Source organism: Nematolebias whitei, chromosome 12 (assembly GCF_014905685.2).
Source record: "Nematolebias whitei isolate Nwh7 chromosome 12, NemWhi1, whole genome shotgun sequence".
NCBI lineage: Eukaryota > Metazoa > Chordata > Actinopteri > Cyprinodontiformes > Rivulidae > Nematolebias > Nematolebias whitei.
In genome coordinates this window covers 46,381,209-46,400,196 of record NC_056509.1, presented here as the reverse complement: position 1 = coordinate 46,400,196, position 18,988 = coordinate 46,381,209, and the positions used below count along the sequence as shown (strand labels likewise).

At 39.6% G+C, this 18,988-nt stretch overlaps 1 protein-coding gene and 1 pseudogene across 1 annotated transcript; both read right to left on the bottom strand.

Annotated features, from left to right (window-relative positions):
• Positions 1-3,322: 3,322 nt before the first annotated feature.
• Positions 3,323-10,446, bottom strand: LOC119417963 (cytochrome P450 2K4-like). Its single transcript, XM_037685210.1, has 4 exons — positions 10,240-10,446; positions 3,804-3,966; positions 3,575-3,724; positions 3,323-3,489 (listed from the first exon to the last, which is right to left on the bottom strand). Exons 1-4 carry the CDS (start codon positions 10,444-10,446, stop codon positions 3,323-3,325), a joined length of 687 nt encoding a protein of 228 aa, XP_037541138.1.
• Positions 10,447-12,740: 2,294 nt separating this feature from the next.
• On the bottom strand, positions 12,741-17,079 carry LOC119417962 (annotated as a pseudogene).
• Between the last annotated feature and the right edge of the window lie 1,909 nt (positions 17,080-18,988).

Here is an 18,988-nt window from a genome sequence, read left to right as displayed (position 1 = left end):
TGAACAGAGTGACACAAAAACCTAACTGACAGACGTGATTCGTGACACAAAATAGCACATTACCATTAAATATCCAAAGAAATTTTGTTAAAGACAAAGTTGTTACAATCTTAAGGGGATAGAGATATTTGTCAAACCAAAATTCAGAACTAGTATGAAGGGAAGGTCTACCTTTGTATAGTACTGCAATAGATTTAGATATTTTTGTTCTTAAAGAATTTATGTGATTTTTCCATGTTAGCTGTTCATCAATGATTACACCCAAAAATTTCATCTCATTAACTCTACAAATCTCAACACCCTCAATTTTAAATGGATCATCAACAGTTTTCTTTTTGTTACTAAATATCATGTATTTAGTTTTATCTAAATTTAATGATAATTTATTAAGTTTAATCCAAGTTTGTATTTTATCAAATTCTGTCTTCATCAATTCCAACATCCGTTTTACATCTTTACCCAAACAGAAAAATGTGGTGTCATCTGCAAAAAGGACACATTTGAGGAGTCCTGATACATTCACCAAGTCATTCATATATAAAATAAACAACTTTTGTCCAAGTACAGAGCCTTGAGGAACTCCACAAGTGATATTGCACAGGTCAGATCTTCCACCATTTATTTGTACAAACTGTTTCCTATCTTTTAAATAGCTAGATACCCAGTGTAATGCTGGTCCTCTTATACCATATTTATTTAATTTTTCAAGGAGAATAGTGTGGTCAATAGTATCGAATGCTTTTTTTAAATCAACAAAAATACTAACACAATACTGTTTTTGATCGACAGCAGTAGTTATTTGTTCTATTATTTCCATGAGAGCCATTGATGTAGAGTTTTTTGTTCTAAACCCATACTGACTGCTACTTAGAATGTTTTGTTTAGTAATAAATTTATCTAATCTGGTCACAAATAGTTTTTCTAGAATTTTTGAGAATGTGGTAATAAGGATATTGGTCTATAATTATTGAACACACATTTATCACCATTTTTAAAGAGAGGAACTACCTTTGCTACTTTCATATTGTCTGGAAATATTCCTTTTGAAAATGATAAATTACAAATATATGTAAACGGCTCGATAACATAACTCATTATGTCCTTTACAAACATCATATCCATGTCCACCCAGTCTTTTGATCTCTTATCTGTAAGATTCTTTACAACATTCATTATTTCTTCTTTGTCAGTTCCATTAAGAAAAATACTGTTGTCACAACTTATAACTGAATGGTTCACATTATTGTCTACTTTTGGTATTTTAGCTGCAAGGCTTGATCCAACGTTCACAAAATGATGATTAAATCCATTTACAATTTCATTTTCATCATGGATTGACATCATCATCCTTCAGAAAATATTGTGAAATACCTGTTTTTGCTTTATGACTTTTCAAAACACTATTTATTACTTGCCATGTTGCTTTCATATCACCATTGCTTTTATTTAATAAATCACTATAATATTCCTTCTTGTGTTTCCTTATAATCGCTACCAATTTATTTTTATACTTCTTATATTTCTCTTCGGCCTCTTGTGTTCTCAATTTCAAGAAACATGTATACAAATAATTATTTTTTTTTTACAAGCATTTCTCAACCCTTTCGTCATCCATGGTTGGTCAACAACATTTCTCTTTGTACAATTATTTTGCACACAATTCTTTTCATACAGAGCTCCTAAAATATTCATAAACTCATCATATGATCTAATCACATCATCAACATACACGTCTTTCCAGCTTTGTTTATGTAAATCATCTTTCCAGCAGGACTCAAGGCTGACAAGAAAAAACAGTCTGCCTGAAGAAAATCAAGAATTGTGGCTTATCTGAATCTGACTCCCCTGTTTGGCCTCGGATACAAGCTATCAAATTTCTCCTGGGACATGGGTAACTAGGAATGGGTAACTAGGAACAAAGCTTTGTCATTCACAACCCCCCACAATAACTTCTGTGCAGGCTTATCAGAACTGCTGGCTGAAACAACATCAGGACCATGGCCTATCTGAAAGTGCTCATGGACAAATCTTAATGTCTTGACATCAAATGCATATGTAATGTGTTTATGATGAGCTGCAGGCAGATTTTTTTGATGTCTTAAATCATGTCCTGATAGAACAAGATGTGAAGAGATCTTTTTAGTAATGCCACTTTCCATCCTCATGGCCTTTTACCTTTTTCTATCTAAAAGTATTCTGATAAAGAATAAGGGGCCGCGCCGTCATAGCAGCAGCAACGTGCACTCCGTCCATCTTTCAGACTCATCTGTGAGGGCTGCCTTCATTTCCATCCTAATTATCACTGTGACTTCAGACTTACTTAAATTCAGATAATTTGACTTCAGAGATGACCCAACTGTCTCCAGAGCCCGGCGAGTGCAGGGGCAACGCACCTGTTGAAGTCATCCCGCCTGCCACACCAGGCTCACTGTGGACCGGGGATAAACCCGTATCTCAGGGCTTCGCGGGTGGGGGCATCACTGTCTTTAATTTTTTATTTAAAGACCATATTACAGCTTCGTCGGACCAATCCGGCGATGACACCAATTTCAGAAAAAATTTCCACCAGAGCCAGCAGGAAAAACGTTCTGCCACCATCTTGAGAACTCGACCCAAACGTGTTTGAGGGTTTTCTGATCATGCCTGGCAGAATAAATCATCAGAAGGATCTTCAGCTCCCACCTCTGTGGGAGCTGCATTCCAACAAAGATGGTGGACATCGAATCCAAGCGAGCTATGTTCTGCACCTCCATTATTGCGGCGGCTATCTTGAACTGTGAGCAGTAAGGTTTCACTTTCAAAACGTCACTGCAACCCTTCAGTGTGAAGTTTCTGCATGTTCTCCCTTCTACCAAAGTTGTTGGCCGCCTTTACAGTTACATGCCTCATACCAGATGTTTTCACACACCTTTTTCATTTCTCTGTAAAAAAAAAATAAAAAAATAGTAAAACAAAACACAAACCTCCAGTTTTTTCTTGTGGACCAGAAAGGCATCCACAAAACCTCTGCACATCTCTGGGTTCAGGGTTTCTTTCAAATGATCAAACAGGGTGAAGTTCTGTTTCCAGTTGGCAGCGCGGATCTTGAATAACTCCTTCCTGTTGGCGATCCACTTAAAACACGATGGAAATGTATTGTACACCTGTGAAGTTGTATACATTCAGTGTGGCAGTAACAAGCATGGGATTAAACTATATCTTTAATTTTTATTTGCAGATATTTGTTTTGCAAAAGAGAAGTTTGATTTCAATGTGAATGAGTTGAGAGCTGTTTTTTTATTTATTTATTGTAAGGATAAGTATAAAACAGAGAAGTGTTCAGTCATACCTGGATTGAAGGTGAGTTGAGCATTTTAGCCCATGTGTTCATTCGATCTACCATTGATGTAAATTCCAGATCATCGTATTCAAATCTCCTTCCATAGATCATGGATGAGATGATGTTAGAGACTGCATAGTTCAAGGACTGGGTTGTATCAAAAGCTTCTCCTGAGTAAATAAATAAATAAAAATCTGTAAGTACCTTTTAAAACTGTGTTTTATCAACCTACCTTGGTTAACCCAGTAATTTTACCTTTGTGATTTTTCAAAACTTCAATGAGATGGTGACATTCCTCTGTGATTTTGTCCTCACATGCCTTCCTGCCCATTCCAAAGTCTCTCAAGTTGGTTAATGAAAAGCGACGTAACTCTCTCCACGTGTCACCATTGGTCCATATCACACCTTGAATGAAACATTCAGCTTGATGAATTCTTATTTTTCTTAAAAGCCCCAAAACAAGTAAAACCAGTTCTGTCCTTACCGTGTCCTTGGTTGAGGTCATCCAAAATTTGCATCACATCTCTTTCGCCAAACTCCTCATCGTAGGTAACAAGTGCCTCCCTCACCGTCTTGTATCCTGCCAGGACCACAACTTTTTTGGGTCCAAGATACACAGTGAAGACTGATCCATATTTTTTAGAGAACTGGCAAAAAAATAAAAAATTATATACTGTGACTTTGTGCACAACAAAACTAACAAGACTACAGTATACAACACATGATACGTCAGTCAACAAATTAAAAATAACAATGCAGCAATCTATAGCAATGGACCAGACATCCAAAGACCTTCTCATCAGTCTCTAGACCTTGATTTGTGACTTTAACCTTAGAGTTGGGGTGATGAATAAATTATATGCCACACTGTCTAGTGCTGGTATAAAACGTGTATCCTGTTTTGTTAAATTATCTTGAGCAAATCAGTAGTTATGCGCAGGACAAGAGAAAGTTTACCAACAACCATCAAAGTGTGAGGATTGTGCCCCATGGTGTGTCTGCAGTCCTGCTCCTTCCTTCTAATCACTCCATGTCTTCCACACCTGTGATGCATCACAGATGTTTGCACTTGGTCTCTTCAGCGTCTCTGTATTTAAGTCTGCGTCTGAGTGTTTCTCCTTGTCTCGTCATTGTTTCATTCGTGGTGTCTGGTAATGATGGTGAGATAAAGCTTCATGAAGCACTGAACCACCAGGGACAAATGTTTCAAAAATTGGTTCATGTTTTGAAGCTTCAGTTACAGTCACCTCTCCTGGTCACCTGCAAGGCTGCAGTTAAATCAGGTGATCTGACTTCATTGCACACACCCAAATTTTCATTCAACCTTTATTTAGACACGTTAATCCCATTGAGGCTCGAGGACTCATTTACAAGAGACCTGATTTCAACAAAGAATGATGACAACAATAGACAACAGCGACAACAATAAACAGTTATAAATAGTCATACACATTTATTTTTTAATTTTTTTTACAATTAAGAAGGCTAAAAAAAAAAAGAAAAGTAACAAAAAACAGCTACAGAGTAGATTCTAAAGCGAATGTAGAAAACTAAAAACAGGAACATGTCTGCATTGGTCCCTGCCAGGAGTCCAACAGATTCTTAAAGTCACTTAGAGAGGTCAAAGGTTGAGAGCTTCAGTTCTTTTTGTAAGATATTCCAGGAAACAGGAGTGGAGTAGGAGAAGGTCCTTTTGTCTAGTTCAGTCCTCACTGAGGGAACACTGCAGGTAATGATGTCCTGATTGCGCACGCTGTAGCTGCACTCACACAGAGACATGTAGGAGGAGATGTATGAAGGCAGCAGACCAAGAAGTGATTTAATACCTTTATCGTTAATGAAGAGTTTTAAAGAAGCTACTTTACTCTGGTAGAGAACAGTTTCAGTTATGTAGCAACTTTCTATGAACTCACTTGGACTATTTGGTTTTAAAAGTTGATGTTTACATATTCTATGTTCAAATAAAGATTGAATGTGCATTGTTGTGCATCCAAACTGGCATGGTATTGGTGTGCTTGTGTTACTAAATAAGAAGAAGAGGGCCGCGCTTTCATAGAAGCAGCTTCGTGCACTCCGCCCAGCTTTCGGACAACTGTACGTACATGTTCTCATTGTATCTCGATGCAATGATAATAAAACCTATTCTGATTCTGATTCTATGACAGAATCAGGGTCTTTATCTTTGTTAGACATAATGAAATGACAACGAGAAATCCAGAGTCCCTGTGGAAAACAGTGCAAAGACTGGAAACCATCAAAGGTTTATTGAGGATCATCAGTTTTTCAACAGTTTTAGGACTCGGTTTCTTTTCTTTATTTTGCTCACAACCTTGGAAAATACTCGCTCGCAGGGGACAGTTCCGGAAAGATGGTGCCGCTGTGCATGATCTGCCCTCCACCTCTGTCTGCAGTGATTGTGCTTTTTCTGTTTTTGTCATTTTTCAGCTACAACATCGACTCACTGCTGGTTTATGAACGTCATCAACTCCTAAATCTCCGACTATCTGCCACCAGTCTCGCTTTGTTTGATCATAATTATAGTAACTCTGGACCCCCTCTTGGACCCCCACCTCTGCTTGACGACGTTCCTGTTTACCTCCGCCGTGGTATCCTGCCCACTCGAAGATATCGCTCCAGACGCCGTGGAAAACGGGCCGGCCATCTTGTGAGGATCAAAGCCTGCCGGGCTGCTGCTGCGGCTTCCTTTTCAACAGAGGACCACATCTTAAATCACCTGTCCTGGTGCTGCGCCGATCCACCTGAGTCCCTTCCGGTCCAACGGGTCGGGTCGCGCTTCCACAGCAGACCTGTTCGCTGCGGCTGGGCTTCCGGTCGTTGGAGTCGCGGGTCGAACTCCACAAATCTGAGACCGCTGGTCTTAACTTCATGGACAACTTCTCCTGCTGTGATTCCTACAAGGATTGCCCTGATAAACGTCAGGTCTCTGGCTAATAAAACGTTCATCTTGAAGGACTTTTTCTCCTCCACCGGTCTGGACTTCTTCTGCGTGACTGAGACGTGGCTCTCCTGTGGTGAGTTCATGGCCTTGTCGGAAATTTTACCACCGGACTGTTCTTATTTTTAATGCTCCGAGAACATCAGGCAAAGGTGGTGGATTATTAACTATTTTCAAAAAACGATGGAACTGCAAACTGGTATAGATACCAGCAAATTTTTTTGAGCTTCGAACTGCTGTGTTTTGAGGTGGGCCGTTAAAATCCTGTTTTTTCTGCTGTTATACAGGCCACCCAAATATAATAAGGACTTCATGGTTGAACTCTGACTTTTTAACTTGGATTGTGCTCAGATATGATCAGGTTTTGATTCTGGGAGATTTCAATATACATGTCTGTTGCCCTGAAAAGCCGCTGACTCAGGACTTTCTAAATCTGATCCAGTCTCTGAACTTTGTAGTATACCTTTGGTTTATCTGTTTCTGAGTTAGAAATTGGGGATGCAGTTTTCTCTGACCACAAACCCATTTCTTTCAACACTTCTTTTGTCAACGAGTCCAAACCCCCTCCCCCTCCAGCCAGGCCTTGTCGAATATTTAACCCTTCCACTGCTGCTCTCTTTTCATCTGCTTTTACTAAAAATTCTCTCTCAGTCTGTGAATCCTCTTCCATGAACACCCATGAGCTAGTCACTGTACATCAAGAGACCTGTGCTAAGGTGCTTGACCTAGTTGCACCATTAAAAATTAGGCATCTAAAGCGCACTCCACACCCTTGGATGAATGAGATCACTCGCGCAGCCAAACGTCAATGCAGGAAAGCAGAACGTAAATGGAAGAAGGACAAACTTCACGTTTCTTTTATCATGCTAAAATCATGTTACAAAGAGTACCAGGCCACTGTTAAATCAGAAAAAACAAATATTTCTCCTAAATCATCGCCTCAAACAGCCACAATCCACCATTAACTCCATTTTAACCGTGCCTCAGTCTGCCCACAGGGAGGTCTCTGCAGTTACTTGTGATGACTTTGCCAGTTTCCTTGTTAAAAAGGTTGAGTCAATCAGGTCACTGATTCCTCACACCACAGCTGACCCCTCTGTCTTTGTCCCCTCCACATCAGTCTTTAACCAGTTTGAACCCATTTCCCTCTCATTTCTAAATGACGTCATTGGTCATATGAAACCCTCAGGTTCCCCTGCTGACCCATCCCTGCATCGTTTTTTAAACAAGTCCTACCCTCCATTGGACCCTCTGTTCTTGACATTATAAACAGCAGTATGGCTACAGGTGTAGTTCCTGATGCTTCTAAACATGGAGTGTTAACTCCTTTAATAAAAAAACCCGGACTTGACCCTTCAACCTGCTCAAACTTCAGACCCATCTCCAAACTTCCCTTTCTTTCTAAGATCCTGGAGAAAATAGTTTTCACTCAATTAAACAAGTTCTTGAGTGGAAATTATATTCTTGAGATCTTTCAGTCTGGCTTTAAGAAACTACACAACACCAAAACAGCCTTAGTTAGGGTCTGCAACGACTTTCTTCTGGCAAATGACTCTGGTCAGTCTGTAGTCCTGGTACTCCTTGACCTTACCGCTGCATTTGATACTGTGGACCACAGTGTCCTTTTATCCCGCCTAGAACACTGGGTTGGGATTACTGGTGCAGCGTTAGAATGGTTCCATTCATACCTGAGCGACAGGAGTTTCTGTGTTAATTTTGCTAACACTCTATCTACTTCAGTGCCTCTTTCCTGCGGGGTCCCGCAAGGCTCCATTCTTGGACCCCTTCTGTTTTCTTTGTATCTCCTCCCCTTAGGGTCTATCCTGAGGAAACATGGTCTTTCCTTTCATTGTTACGCTGATGAATCTCAGATTTATCTGCCGTTAACACCTAACAGTTCCTCCTCCATTCGCCCTTTGTTAAAATGTCTTGATGACATCAAGACTTAGATGGCTGCGAACTTTTTGAGTTTTAATGATCAGAAGACTGAGGTCATTGTGTTTAACCCTACCTCTGCCACTGTCACTGATCCTGCAAACCTGGACTCCCTTCAGCCATATCTAAAACAGTCTGTTACCAATCTCGGGATAGTTTTAGACTCGGACTTTAAGTTTAATAAGCAGATAAATTCTGTTCTTCAAAAAAAGCTTCTTTCAGCTAAGGCAGATAGCAATGCTTAAGTCCGTCCTGTCCAGATCCGAACTTGAAAAATTAGTCCATACATTTATTACAACCTGGCTGGACTACTGTAACTCGCTTTATGTTGGGGTTAGTGAGGTCTCTCTCTCACGTCTCCAGCTCGTCCAAAATGCTGCAGCTCGGCTACTAACAGGAACTCGCAGGTTTGAGCACATTACTCCAGTTCTGTCCTCTCTTCACTGGCTTCCTGTGTGTGTCACAGTTGATTTTAAGATTCTTCTGCTGACATTTAAGTGTGTTAATGGCCTTGCACCCTCATACCTCTCCGACCTCCTTCATCCTTATACTCCTTCTCGGGCTTTGAGATCATCAGACCGGCTGCTTTTGGCCATACCTAAAACAAGACTGAAGCTCAGAGGAGATCGGGCGTTTTCAGTCATGGGCCCTAAACTCTGGAATAATCTGCCCATCAACATTTGACAGGCCACCTCAGTCTCTACTTTTAAATCTCTCCTCAAAACACATCTGTACTCATTGGCATCTAACAAAGTGTGATCTCATTTGGTATTTCATTGTTGATGATTGTGTTAATCCATTTTTGCTTTTACTCCCTGACATTTAACGCAGGGTGATTTGACTTAGTATTTCATTGTTTCTCATTATATTTAATGTTTTTATGCTTTTATTGCTGTAATATGTTGTTATTAATATTTGATGCTGTTATCTTTTTTGGTAAGCAATTTGATAACAGTTACTGTTTTAAATGTGCTATATAAATAAATGTGACTTGACTTGACTTGACAGATGATGCTGGCATGCATAAAAAATGCCTCACCAGTGTGAACAGATGTGGGTACACATGTTGATGGTTTAGCCAGTACACCAGTGGGTGTTCTGATCTGTCCAGTGGTGGATCTGTCATGTCATGTCAAAATAAAACTTGAGTCCATACAGCCTTATAAGTACAAAAATCATAAACAGCATTTGACTGTAATGCTATTGGGGTGTCAAGCTCAGCTACATAATGAATGGTTCAAACCAGGGCCCAGTTTCAATGGATACATAAACTCAGGTCAAAAACCTGACGTTCGTTCTTGATTGCAGGTTCCTCAGCAAGAGTTTGATCGTGCAGTGTTCCCCTTGTTCACATCAAAATTAAAGATGACTGAAAATGTAAATCTTTTGGGCTTCGAGGTTGGCCAGCTGTCAAGAGAAGTCTGAACTAAACGAAGTAGTTTTTAAAGCAAAATAAAAAGTGATGAAAATAACTTGCATTTAAAATTTCATCTTGAGGGCCAGAATAAAATGTTTACAAGGGCAATCTCAACAACACAACAACAAAAGGGCCTCTCCCAACTCACTGCTCACTTCTCATAACGATTTTTTAGTGGCGGTGGAGTGCAGCCAAAGTCAAAACTGCTTCAACCAGTCACCTGTCAAGAGTCCAGACGAGGCAGTGCCAGGGAATCAGCTGATTGGATCGCGAACCCGTCAAGTGATTCATTCCAACATGAACCAGTTTGTATTTCGGACGTCACGTGTCACATAACTTCCTCCGCAGCTTTCTGATGTAATTGTACTTCAGGGTTTGAAACAAGAGTCGAAGCTTTTGTTTTATGGTCCTGTCCTCTGTCTTGTCTGTCTCCTCTGAGCTAATGTAAGTTTCTGCTGCCACGTCAGTTTTTGCTTTTTCTTATTTAAATGATATTTTACGTAAAATCCCGAGTTCTCTGTGTCCTTCCTGCAAATGGGTTTTAAACACAAGAAACACCGCAGGTGTATAAAAACAAGGATCTTTTCTAGAAAACAGCTGTAAGTTTCTCACCTCCATCAACGTGTTGTAGGGTTTCTTTAGATCAAGCTGCAGCAGGTTTCCTAATATAGGAAGAGGTGTGGGTCCTGGTGGTTCCTTCCTGGACTCTCCAGAACTTGTAGTGAATAAAACGATCAAATAAATGAGCAGCGAAAGTATTAGAGCCCCAAATATTGAAAAAGAACTGAACGTCTGCAGCAAAATGTTTTGAATCGCCATGATGTTCAGACGGAGTCGAAAGTCAAAAGTGTTTGTTTGAACTGATGCCTCGAGAGACGGCTCAGTTGTTTTAACTAATAGTGGGAGGGATCAACAGTAAAAATGTAAAGGAAACAAGCACAGCTAATTATTAACTGGGGACTGCCTTCAGGCAGCACCTATTATTATCCACCTGACTTCGGGTTTCTTAACTTTATATCTTACTCTTATATCAACTTTAATGCAGACTCGACCTCAATATGCACATCCACAAGTTTTATATCAAAATGACCGGCTCGGCGCCGTGATGTGTACTATTGCGTTTATTGACATTACAAGTTACCACGGCGACATCATTTGCAAACAACAAATCCATTTTTCCAACACGTAACTGAAGCTCTGTGGTCACTTGACCTAGAGTGGAGAGGTCCCTGAAGAAAAGTCATAAAGCCTGTGCACCTACTATAAGGCCCCATCTTTTCATTCATTCAACCTGTATTTATCCATGTTGGACTCGTTGAGTCACGAGGACTCATTTACAAGAGAGACCTGTTTTAGACAAACAACATGTAAAGTACAGACCACAATAAACCGCACTATAAAGCAATTACAAAGTAGTGGTATGAAACAATAAATCAAATCAAGGTGCCAAATAAAACAAGGTAAAATACTAAAAACAAGAACGTATTTGATGTTTCTATTAACCTTATCAAATGTTTGAAATTCCCGAAAGAAATTAAGGTGGACAGCTTCAGTTATTGTTGCAAGGTGTTTCATGTTACATGCTTCCAGATCTGTGAACGCGTAGCAGATTGTGTAGAGTCCAGCGCTGTGAAATTGTAATCTTTTCCTGCCTTTTTCTAATATAATTGGTAAAACTTAATTGACGTTTCCTTGATTTATTGATTAGTATAGTTGCCACTTCTGAGGGAGGTTCGAGCCGGGGGTAAAAACGTGGGCTTGAGGGGGTTTCCGGATCCGGTGTCCACAGCCAGCTCACATCTTTAACAGCGTTTTTTCAGTGTCTGTTGGGAGTAATAAACAAAAAATGGAGCAGGTTGACACAAAAACGCTGTAGTTTCCATGTCAGTCGGCTTGTCGAATAAGAAATGATAAACTATAGTATTGTCACTATAAAATGATAGTATTTTGACCTAAACTGTCATATGTGCTGAGTAAAGATATTCTAAGATGAGGTGTTGTGTTGGTTGATCATGTGCACAGAAAAGAAGGAGGTAAATAAGACATTTTACATTCATCTGGCAACCTTGACCAGTGCACTCTCATCGTGCACGCAGTGTCTGCATGACAGTTAGTCCAAACTGGTGAATACACTAACGTCTCTTTGGACCCTGGATTTTATTAGTTTTGCTCCTACATGCAGAAAAACTTTGGACTGCAGCTGCATGGAGTGTGCATGTGCTACTTCACACTTGGAGCATCTCGCTCCTCTGTGGGAGGGTTCCCCTGAAAACCTCCACTGTGAGACCTGGATTCAGAAACCTTTGGTTTCAGAGAGAACGAAGATGTTGTCTGTAAATGAACGAACGTCTCACGTCGTGTAAACGAGGTCTCAGACTGGCTGCGCTGGCTGTCAATCAAGAGACAAATTTAATGGATGATCGTCTGACATCTGTTTTTTTATTGCCATGCGATCTACTCATAATGCCTTTGAGATCGACCGGTAGATCGTGAGTGACGATCACCCTGGATCAGCTGCTCCTGACTCAACCAGACACCAGGTATAATCTCATGGGAGACCGGGCTTTTGGGGTGGTGGGGCCAAAATTGTTGAACCAATTGACTGTGCACATTAAACGGGCATTCTCCTTAGCTGCTTTTAAGTTTTTACTTACAACTCTTTTGTATTTTTTGCCTTTTAATAATACATTGTTTTTGTTGTTTAAGCGTTTGGTTTGCAAACAAACTCAACTGACTTGATTTGTTGTAAAAGAACAGCGGCTCTGCTCCGGTCTTACTTCAAATCAAAGAACTTCTCACCATCTTTTCAAGGCTCAAACAACAAATAAAAGCGACATATTTAAGCCATTTATCTCTGGAATGTTTTGCTTTTAATTCAACATTTATAATCATAGGGGAATCATGGAAATTAGGTGGATTATTACATCGAGACTTTTGCTTTTAGACTCAGCTCCTTTTAGCATCAGACTGGATGTTTCTCTGATCTACAGTTTGTCTTGGTCCACTTTACAAGTCCAGATCACAGACTGGGACTGATCACGGTTTGTCTGAAACTTTTAAAGTTTCAATGTGGAGATCTTTATTATGCAAAAAGAAAAGATACAGACTCACACTGGTGCAGCACTTTATTGATTATGATCATTTTTACAGTGAGTATTCATTTATGAAGTGCATTATTTTCATCAGTATTGATGCACTGAACTAAATTAAAATGATTGAGTTAAAGAACTCGTCTCCTCTCTCACGTTCGGGAAACAGCACAGAGTTTGTGAGGTGAAGGGTTGAGAGTCAAGACCCCACATGGAGTCAGATCCAGATCTTCTGGTGAAACTCCAGGAGCAGGAGTGAAACGGAAATGCTGCAGGAGGGTGGTGAAGAAGACGAAGAGCTCCATCCTGGCCAGACTCTCTCCAAGACAAATCCTGCGCCCTGCAGTGAATGAACGAACAGAAAATCTGTGGACGTCTGATGTGCAGCTTTGGTAAAGATGTCTGAACTCAGACGAACCTGCAGAAAACGGCATGAAGGCGTCTCGCTTCACAAATTTCCCATCTTTGTCCAGAAAGTGAGCCGGATGAAAGGTGTCTGGTTTCTCCCACTCACTGGGATCGTGCAGGACAGACGTCAGGGACGGAAAAACTGCAGTTCCCTGCAAAAACAAACAGAAACTGGCCTGAAAACGGCATTTGTCTTGGAATTAAAGCTGCAGTTGTCACTTTTTAAACAAATGTTCTACTGTAAAAATGTGTCATGAAATAAAATGAGAACTGCAGTGAAAAAGTCAAGTAGAAACACTGAAGATAAAAAAATACAACTGTTATTGAACAAAACAGTCAACTCAGAATAAATCGGACAAAATAACAGTTTTAGACTTGAACAATTACACAATTCAATTCAGTTCATTTATATAAGCATAAAGTCACAGCAGAAGTCATCTCAGGACACGGAACAGAAACATTCATACACTGTATACTTCAGATTATAAGGTGCATTAAGAGAAACAAAACAGATAAGTCAAACTTTATTCAACTCATTCACAGTTACCACATAAAATCGTCTCGAGGTCAATAAGCACAAACAGAATTAATACATAAGGTACACATGATTTTAAGTGCACCTTAAAGTCCAAAAATACGGGACATTAAAAATAAGTTAACATTATTTATCTGGGCACTCACAGGCTTGCATGATGAAAAGCCACATTAGTAGTTTAATTTAAAGATTTTTTGTTTTTTCACATTAACAAAATGCTTTATTCTGCAAAATACAAGTACAAAATACAGTTGTCTAAAGCCTTTTTTTAAATCTGACACTAATTTTACCTTTAAAAGTTTTTTTTTTTACAACACGTGAGCATTACTGTTGCACTGTACTGGCAACAAAACAAACAGCTGAGGTTTTTTTTCATAGTCAATCTTTTACTTGTTCTAGTCTCTTTCATTTGTGGTAAAAACAAGATGGGTCTGAGTAACCTGTTTTTTTAAGATTTGGAAGAATATCTAAAAATAAGTAAACCGATCTGAAAAACTGGTTAAAATGGGAATGACATATTTGTTTTGTTTATTCAGATCAGCTTTAGTTTACTTTCTCACCTTTTCAATAAAGTATCCATGAAAGACAATGTCTTTGCTGGTTTTGTGGGGAAGTGCGTTGGGGACGATGTTGCCCAGTCTCTGTGTCTCATGGATGACGGCGTCGGTGAAAGGCAGGTTCTTCCTGTCAGCAACCTGCACCTGACGATCTCCTATGACCCTCCTCAGCTCCTCCTGGACCTGGTCTTGTTGATGAAACAAGACAAGATTAGCTGAGCTATTCACACAGACATATTTAAACAGCTCGGCTTTAATCTATGGACACACTGTGGATCTGGCTGCTCTTCAGGGAAGTTTTAGCTGAATCAGGCTTTTTACCTTGTATCTTTGGATATTTGGCCATGAAGAGAAGACCCCATCTGAGCGTGGTGGATGTGGTTTCAGTGCCGGCGATGAACAGGTTTGTGACGGTCATTAAGAGGTTTTTATCGTGGAAGTAACTGTTTTTAACACCAGATTTCTGCAAACAGTTAAAGAACATTCTAGATGAATAAAGGACCCAGCCTTTATTTAAGTATCAGAATATAAATATAATATCAATTATATTAACAGCTTTTTAAAAACTGCTTCCCTTTGCTGAGACCAAGGAAATATTTAATCATTTGTTGTTGTTTGGTTAAAAAAAAAAAGATTTCAGACGTTGTGGAATTGTTTCTTATTTAATTACCGTTTCTCCAAACTAAGGATGAAACTCAACAAAAATCAAACTCAGGTTTAGATAAATATCTTCTCTTTTTCTGACAAAGATGAGTCAGGTCCTCTGGATGGATTCTTCTTTGTTGAAACTGTAGGAGTTGTGGTTTTCATTCCTGCTGTCTAACCCCATGTGGTGTTGTGTTTGTCTGTGTTCCCCATATCCTCTGTTTCTATCATTATAGTTTTTTTTTTTTTTTTGTATCTAGCTCCATCTTCTGTCTTGTTTATGTCTTGCATCCTCTGTCTCTTTCTTTGGCATCTGTGATTACTCACAGGTGTCTTCACTTTGTCTAATTGGTGTTTCCTGTATTTAAGCCTGTGTGTTTCTCTTACACCTCATCCTGGCATTGTCTTCTGTTCACTGGTGATGACCTGTTTGTATCGTAAGTACTCCCTGATCATTCTATGTTTGTTTTACTACCCTGTCAGCTCTTCTGTTTTGTTAATAAATTCTTTATTTTATATATCTGTCCTGAGTCCTTGCCTGCACCACTGGGTTCACTAGCACCAGCCCGTTGTGACAGAAATGTTTTGTCTTTTATCCAAAAGACTTGTTCAGTCATCTTCTCTTCTTGTTTTTTACATATTATTGTCTACTGTACTTAACTCTGAGCCACTGTTAAATGAGCAACTCTTTATTTTTACTTGGAATTTTTTTTACTTGGAGTTCTACTTGTGGACAGTTGAAAAAATACTTCTCGGACCTTCTCAATCCCACCAGTAGGTCTTCCATGGAGGAAGTTGAGTCAAGGAACTTGCGGGGTTGGTCCATCCATAACCGGGGCCAACACTGCCGAGGTAGTTAAAAAAAAAAAACTCCAGTGAGCTGGTGGCTCCCGGGGGCAGGATTATATCCACCCTGAGTTCCTCAAGACTAGATGTTGCTAGGCTGTCTTGGTTGACACACCTTTACAACATTGCATGGACAGTGGGGGCAGTGCCACTGGATTGGCAGACTGGGGTGGTGGTTCCCCTCTTCAAAAAAGGAGGTTGGATGACATGATTAAACTTTTTTGTAGTTGGAGGGAGTGTTTCACTTAAGAACCCCAATGAGGTCAGCAGTTGTTCACAGGCAGTACACGGCTCCTCACAGTGTCATGCTCCAAGACTGGCCACAACTCCAAGCAGAGTTCCAAAGGGATTGCCCTTGGAAGACTAAAATGGCTGAGCCAGTCATCATCGTGGTCCAGAAAATCCTCTTTGTCTCTAAATACACGCTCTCTGAGTATCACTCCATTTGCCATATAATAAAGCTAAAGCCATTGTTCTTAAAGGCATTTTCTGCACCACTTTGCGCAGCTTTTATACCCACTCATCTAATTTGATACATGTGGATGTATTAATTCTTCATCATGTGTGTCTGGTGTGTACATTGTAGTTTTCACATCATTAATAGATTCCCAGTTCCACCTCTAAGTGTCACCAATGGACCAAAGAAACGTGTGTATGGCAGCCATGAAGTTGACACCGGGCATTTCCACCATTATTTCATTCTTGAAACATCTGAAGTTTTGCGTCAAAAAGGGCGTACGCCACATTTGTGCATATGCCCTTTCTACATGAGGTGCCAGGACAGAGAACTGATTCATTAAAGCATTTAATCTATAAAACCTTTCAAGCATTAATACAAACCTCCAGATTTTGCTTGCGGACCATGAAAGCATCAACAAAACATCTGCACATCTCTGGGTTCAGGGTTTCTTTCAGCTGACGGAAGAGGGAGAGGTTTTTCTTTTTGGTGGCCTCAGCAACTTCAAGAGTTTCCTTCCTGATTGCGAGCCATTTAAGGAGCCATGGAAATATGTTGTAGACCTTCAAATAGAACAGTTTTATGAGTGGTTGTAAAACAGAAAGTGAGGAAAGTTCACATGTAAATTACAGCAGTTAATGTTTAATAAAGGTTCTAAGAAGTTGTAGTACATGTATGTCAAAGGATGATTAAAGTGTGCTGCCATACCTGGATGGACGGAGAGCTACTGATTCTGATGTTTCTGTTCGTCCGGTCCACCATGCTTGTAAACTCCGGATCATCGTATTCAAACCTGCTACCGTAGACCATGGAGCAGATGATGTTGGACACAGCATAGTTTACTGGTTGCATCGTCTCAAAAGGTTTTCCTGAAACAAAGAAAACGGCAATAATTCAGCGTGATGTTTTGACGATTCAATCATTTAAAATCAAATTACATAGAATACAGTTATAACAAGTGCTACAGCAATGTCCCCCGTCATTAAGGGATTTGAATAGTGAATGTTTGTAGTTCCAAGGTGAGTGTTTTTCTGGACTGTAACTGAACAGGGAATGTAGACGGGGTGGCCACCATAAATTAATCCTGTCTCACAAGTGATATTGTTCCACTGCAGTGCATTTAATGCAAATGAGCGGGCGGCTGTGGCTGAGTGGTTAGAGCAGCCGTCCTCCAATGCAACCCAGTGGGTTCAACTCCACCAGCAGTCACATGTCAGTGTCCCTGGGCAAAACACTGAACCCCTCATTGCCTCTGATGTGTGTCCCATCTGTGTATGAATGTGATAAAGCTCTGATTATTCTTTGTACAGATCTAGTATAGAGCTGCATGAATGAGTAAACGAGGCACAGATTGTTGTAAAGAGCTTTGAATATCTGGATAGAAAGGCGCTGTATAAGTACAGTCCATTTAAATTAAAAAATGGTAGGAGATGGTCAAACATACATCTGTAAATCTGTCAACTCTGAGCTCTGTTTAAAGACGTATTATCAATATTTATTTTAATACAAGCCTATGACGGTTTATGAGGATCAGAAGAAAAGAGTAAGGACAAAAATGGTTTTGTTCTTTCTGGAGTTCAAGATTAAAACTTAGAAGTCAAGAATAAAATCAGACATTTGGGGCTAAACAACGAATTAAATCCTAAAGTATCGTTGAAAGAAGACCCCCAATTGGTTTTATACGTCAGAATAAAACTGGTAATAAAGAAGATCTTTTGCCAAAAATGACACATCTTAGAGCTGGAGGTACACAGCCTGTGAATAAACTTTCTATAGAACCACGGTATTGACGTAAGCAGTTTTTCTAAGTTTCAAATGTTTTAAGAGTAGTTTGTGTATTAGTTTGAGACTCTTATTTTGAAGGACGCTCAATGAGTTCAGCTGTTGCAGGTGTAAAATAGACCCATCTCAAACTTGTTCAATTATCTGTTTTTTATACTATTTGTTGTTTACTTAGTAAAGGTGTGCCCAAAACTTTCAGCTAAACTTGAACAAACTAAAAAAGTAAAACTGAAACATGAATTAAAAATACAGTCGGGCTCAGAAGCACAACGGTTTTAACTTCCTTAGTCTTGAAACACTGTTTCAACTTTATTCTCTAGAACTTTATTCTTAAAACAATATGAAATAAAAATCTTTTTTTTTTCATTTGAGCTGCCCCCCAGTTCATATTGGATATGATTAATAGTTTACAGGTTTAGATTACATCTAAGAATGCACGATATTATCAGCTTGGTATCGGTATCGGCCGATATTAGCGTTAAAGTTCCATATCGGACATCGGCCATTCCATCAATCTCGCTACATCGTCCCCAGTCGGAGATATTTTTCAGACGTAGCCTTACCCGAGTTACAAGCTGTCATTTCCGACATCATTGAGAAGCTAACAGCCAATAGCACGACTTGTTGGGTGAGTTTTACCACAGACATTTGGACGTCGTGTTAGCCCCGTTAGCATGATTAGTCTTACGGCACAATGGATAGACAAAAACTTTGATCTTAAAAAGTCTGTCCTTCATGCACAGGAGTGCAGAGGATCCCACACTGCAGCTATAGGAACCTGGAACAAGCCTCCACAAGAGAGACGGCATCGCAGGTGACTAATGCTAATAAATAACATTTAACACGTTCCAAGTGCACAATTGTAGCAAATAAGCCTAAATAAGAAAACTATGTTCTGACAAAGGAAAGTATATAAAAAATATCGGTATCATTATTGGCCAAACAAGTTTTTTAATATATCGGCATATCAGATATCGGACACAAATCTAATATCTTGCATCCCTATTTACATCATCATAATATGATATGATGATATATAATA

What these genes read in the sequence shown, in the direction of transcription:
- LOC119417963 (XM_037685210.1), bottom strand. Translation starts at nt 10,446, where the DNA reads ATGGCGATTCAAAACATTTTGCTGCAGACGTTCAGTTCTTTTTCAATA. An exon ending in CCTACAACACGTTGATGGAG is followed by an intron (nt 3,967 to 10,239) that starts GTGAGAAACTTA and finishes TTTTTTTGCCAG; the next exon opens with TTCTCTAAAAAATATGGATC. An exon ending in AGTTTTGAAAAATCACAAAG is followed by an intron (nt 3,490 to 3,574) that starts GTAAAATTACTG and finishes TTATTTACTCAG; the next exon opens with GAGAAGCTTTTGATACAACC.